At 44.9% G+C, this 4,679-nt stretch overlaps 1 protein-coding gene across 1 annotated transcript in view; it reads left to right on the top strand.

Moving 5' to 3' along the window:
• Positions 1-4,679, top strand: part of LOC102773225 (CD59 glycoprotein) — a 9,906-nt gene that overhangs the window by 2,591 nt on the left and 2,636 nt on the right. Inside the window, exon 2 of the mRNA XM_006759576.2 lies at positions 698-799. Coding sequence (XP_006759639.1) covers positions 698-799 — 102 coding nt within the window. The remainder of the gene's footprint in view (positions 1-697; positions 800-4,679) is intronic.

The raw sequence follows: 4,679 nt of genomic DNA, 5'->3' as shown, positions 1-4,679 counted from the left end.
AAAATACCAATTACCATTTTTCTCTTTTATTAGTGTAGATGAGAGAAGACAAATACAGATTTTCAATTGACAAAATTTGAAATGTTACAATTGAGTACAGTTATTTGTAATACAGACCTACTAATGGGAAGAATGGAATTCTTTTGGGAGAAGAACATTTTGCTTACTTGGGTTTCAGAAATTTGTGTTCTCTATCGTCCAATCGGTCACAAGTATTCATCTGTTAGTGCTGATCTGTAATGAGATGTTCTGTAGTCACCCAGAGGGGACCTGAGCTGGCTGAGACCAAACTGAATGCCCCTGATATTGGGGAGCTTAGAGGATTTATACGCCTAGATTGGCATGCCCCTAGGCAAGGAGCTAGTCACATCCTCCGTCGTATCTCACATAGGCGCTTGCTTCCTCCATTGTCTATTTTCAGTTTGTTACATCTCAGTCTTATGTCCTCTATGTCCCAGCTTAGAGGTCCGCCCAGAGGTCAGCTGCCTCTCCCAGCCTCTTCCAGCTTATATCTTTCTCTCTGCCTACTCTTAACAGTCTGAGCCTGGAGAAATCTACCTGCTGCAAGTGTGTGTGGGAAAGGAAGCATGCTGGCCTCTGCCCTGTGGTCATGGAGATGGTGGGCTTCCTTCTGCAGCCAGGAGGGCAAGTGAGTGCTGGTCTGCCAGATTCTGACGGCTCTTCTTCCTGATTCTAGGTCATAGCCTGCGGTGCTACAACTGTCCCAACGCTGTTGGTGCGTGCACTTACACCACCAACTGTACCGCTGATTTGGATGCATGTCTCTATGTCAAAACCGGTAAGAGCCTCCCCTTTCTCTCTTTCCTAAAGGTAATGGGATGATGGAAACCTGGAAAAAATATTGGGCTACTCTATCCTCATTAGACTTGTATTCAGGTAATAGGTACCATTTAATAGCATCAGCTACATGTAGCACTTAAGCATATTTTACATGTTTTTAATTGAATGCTTCTCACCTACCACACAGGGTAATGTTTTGTATTCTCAGTTCTTAAATGAGGAAACAGAGGCTCAGATTAAGCAACAGACTAAGGACAAGTAACCAACCCAGGATTTGAATGTGGGAATCCGTCTATTCCAATGCTTATTCTCTTAGCAGCAATGCTGCCTGCCTTCCCGTCTTTTAAGAGCCTCCCAGGTGTCAGAGTCTGAGAAGTGGCTAGGGGTGCAAAGATGAGGAAAGGAGATAAAATTATGGCAGAGGCCTGTTTATTAGCTGTCAGAAATGTGAAAGGGGAAAAGCGTTCCTGAGTGTGACAAAGGCAGGTGCCACCCAAGGTTTGTGGCCTCAGAGAGCAGGACACTCAGGGAAACGGGGTTGGGGACTGCTAGGACTGCATTTCCCATATTGGTCAGGCTCTAGAAGCTCTATCTCCATAACCCTATTCAAACAGGATCTAGGAAGCGGTGGACAGAGGAAAGAAACAGCAAAGCCGTGCCCTCTTCTGTTCTTGGTGGATGTGGTTCTGGGTTGAATCTATGTATGGAAATGATACTGGCCAGGAACGGCTATGTCCGGGTCTCCTTAGGTAACGTGCAAGGAAAAATCCCCCAGACTCACATCTCTAAGAGAGAAAAATAAAAACGTCCTTCAAGGTTACATCTCTCTTTTGCCCTCTGCCACAAACTCTTCACGCTGGAAACATCAAGGAATGTTGAACAGCTCCAGTAAACTCATGAAAGCCTTGGGAGACCCGCAGGTTCAGAAACACCCCATAAAAAGGAAGGAAGATCAATTTCCCCAGAAAGGAGATATCCTTCAATAAGTAAGATCACATTAGAATTACCCTGTCTGAAAAACAGGCGTATCTGTTATTTTATTTATTTATTTATTTTTTTACAGAGAGGAAGGGAGAGGGAGAGGGATGGCGAGTTAGAAACATCAAGGAGAGAGAAACATCGATTTAGCTGCCTCTTGCACGCCCCCTACTGGGGATGTGCCCAAAACCCAGGTACATGCCCTTGACTGGAATCGAACCTGAGACCCTTGAGTCCGCAGGCCGACGCTCTGTCCGCTGAGCCAAGCCAGCTAGGGTGTATCTGTTAATTTTGATATAAATTCCTGGAATGCAGATCAAGTTTCAAGCCCTCTATACAAGGAAGTTGATTCTTTAGAGGCACAGTTCCTTGGCCTCTGGAGTACTCTATCAATTCATTGTTAGCGTAGACAGCATAGGAAGGCCTCCAGAGAGAGAGGGAGTACATAGTCACTCGCTTCACAAATATTCGGCACCAGTTGTATGTGAGCACAGAGACCTGGTTCTTTCCGAACCTGTTACCAATAGGTTCTTATAAAAGGTGTGTGTTTGATGGTAGAGGTGGACTAAAGCCAAAATATTTTTTCCAGCTCTCAAATCCCATTCATTGTTTCTTATCTCAATTATTAGGCTTTTATTTTAATTTTTTTCCAATTTTATCGAAGTAAAAATTGGGTATATTTAAGGTGTACAAGGTGCTGATTGATGTACATATACATTATGAAATGGTGACCACAAACAATCTAATTAACACATCCATCATCCCACAGTTACCTTTTTTGTATGATGGAGGACACTTAAGATCTATTCTCTTAACAAACTTCAAGTATACAATACAGTATTATTAACGGTAGTCACCATGCTGTACACGGATCCTCAGGACTTACTCATCTTAGAATGACTTGTTAAGCTTTAAAAATGCTTGATGTCCACAATGAGGCACACTTCCTGGAAAGGCCAGAGTCCAGGACACTGACTTCACCAAATGCTGGCGAGGATGTGGAGCAACAGGAACGCTCATCTATAGTATTGCTGGTGAAAATGGAAAATGGTGCAGGGTTCGGTAGAGTTTCTACAAAAAACTAAACATACTCTCACCATATGAGTCAAACATTGTGTTCCTTGATATTTCCCCAAACGAGTTGAAAACATACATGCCCACCTCGACCTGCATACAGATGTTGGTAAGTTTTATGTATAAGTGCCCAAACTTGGAGCAACCAAGATGGCCTTCAGTAGGTGAATGAATACATAAACGGGCACATCCAGACAGTAGACTAAAAAGAAATGAGTGATCAAGCCATAAAAGGCATGAAGGGACCTGAAATGTATTTCACTACGTGAAAGAAGCCAACCTGAGAAGGCTACCCCCCACATCATTCCAACAATAGGACATGTTAGAGAAGGTACAACGAAGGGGACAGTAAGAAGTCAGTGGTTGCCAGCGCTTAGCTGAAAAAAGAGAGGGGTGATGAAGAAGGGCACAGAATTTTAGGGCAATGAAACTGCTCTCTTTGATACTATAACAGTGGATACATGACACCTTTGTCAAACCCCTTAGAATGTACAAAACCCAGAGTGAACCCAAGTGTAAATTATGGACTCTGTGTGATAATGATGAGTCCCTGTAGGTTCATCAGGTGGGAAAAATGTACCACTTTGGTGGGGGATGTTCACTGTGTGGGAGGTGGTTTGGGGCGGGGGTGCCAGGGAGCTGTATGGGAACTCTGTACTTCCTGCTCAGTTTTGCTGTGAATCTAAAACTCCTCAAGGATAAATCTAGTTTTTAAGAAGGATAATGTGAATCTTAATTTTTTTTTCTTCTCATGAATGTAAGTCCCCTTGCTTAAGCTAGACATCTTAAAATAGATATATTCTCTGAAACATCCTGAGACCCAGGTACACATTCGCACCTCTGTTTCCTGTGGCTCGCCCGGCTTACGGGAAACCGTACTTACTGGTGCCGCGTTTCAGAGAAAAACCTGGTTCACTGGTTGAGCTTTTAAAGAGAGAAGGTAGAGTGGCCTCAATGCTGTGAAGCTGTTCTGCAAACCTCTCCAGAAGCAGAGTCCCGGGCCCGATGGCTCGACAGTTGGGCACATGTGAGTGACATCCACAGGCAGCACACGCTTCGCTCTCTAAAACCATCTTGCTGGCCCATTGACTCAGAAAGTAGCCCGAGTATTACAGCAATTAATCAGACGGAGGCCTCAGCTTCAGAAGGAGCCCTGAGAAGTTCGCTTCACAGGCAAGGCCCTGTAATTACAGAACAGAATGCCGTCCCCGGCCATGGTCTCCATTTATTACAACTTCATTCGTACTCGGCCGGCGCGGCTCAGTGGTTGAGCTTCGACCTAGGAACCAGGAGGTCAGGGTTCGAGTCCCAGTCAGGGCACATGTCCGGGTTGTGGGCTCGATCCCCAGTGTGGGGCGTACAGGAGGCAGCCAATCAATGATTCTCTCTCATTGATGTTTGTTTCTATTTCTCTCTCCCTCTCCCTCCCTCTCTGAAATCAATAAAAATGTATATTTAAAAAAACAAAAACAAAAACAAAACAAAACAAAGTAAGGCAGATACTAACAGAGCATCTAAATCCCCCTCCAGTTCTGGAATCATCAGCCTGGGGCGGGCACACTGTCATAAACACCAGTTAGAGGCCAGGCACTGCATTAGCGAAGGCATTTAACTACTTTACCCACCCCATGCCCCAGCTGTAAAATGGGAATGCCTGTCTCCTGAGGTCAGCGAAGCACTTAGTGGTGAGAACGGGTATCATAGTGCTGTGCAGATTCTGTCTCGAGGAGAGGCAGGTACTGGGTGTTCACTGAAGCACTATTTACTGGCATCCTGGCCGGGTCCTGGCAGTTTAAACCCTGTACAAAGTGTCTGACGACGGTGTC

Source organism: Myotis davidii, unplaced genomic scaffold (genome assembly GCF_000327345.1).
Source record: "Myotis davidii unplaced genomic scaffold, ASM32734v1 scaffold8416, whole genome shotgun sequence".
In the NCBI taxonomy this organism is placed as follows: Eukaryota; Metazoa; Chordata; class Mammalia; order Chiroptera; family Vespertilionidae; genus Myotis; species Myotis davidii.
The sequence above is the reverse complement of the archived record's forward strand: the minus strand, read 5'-3'. Positions and strand labels throughout refer to the sequence as shown.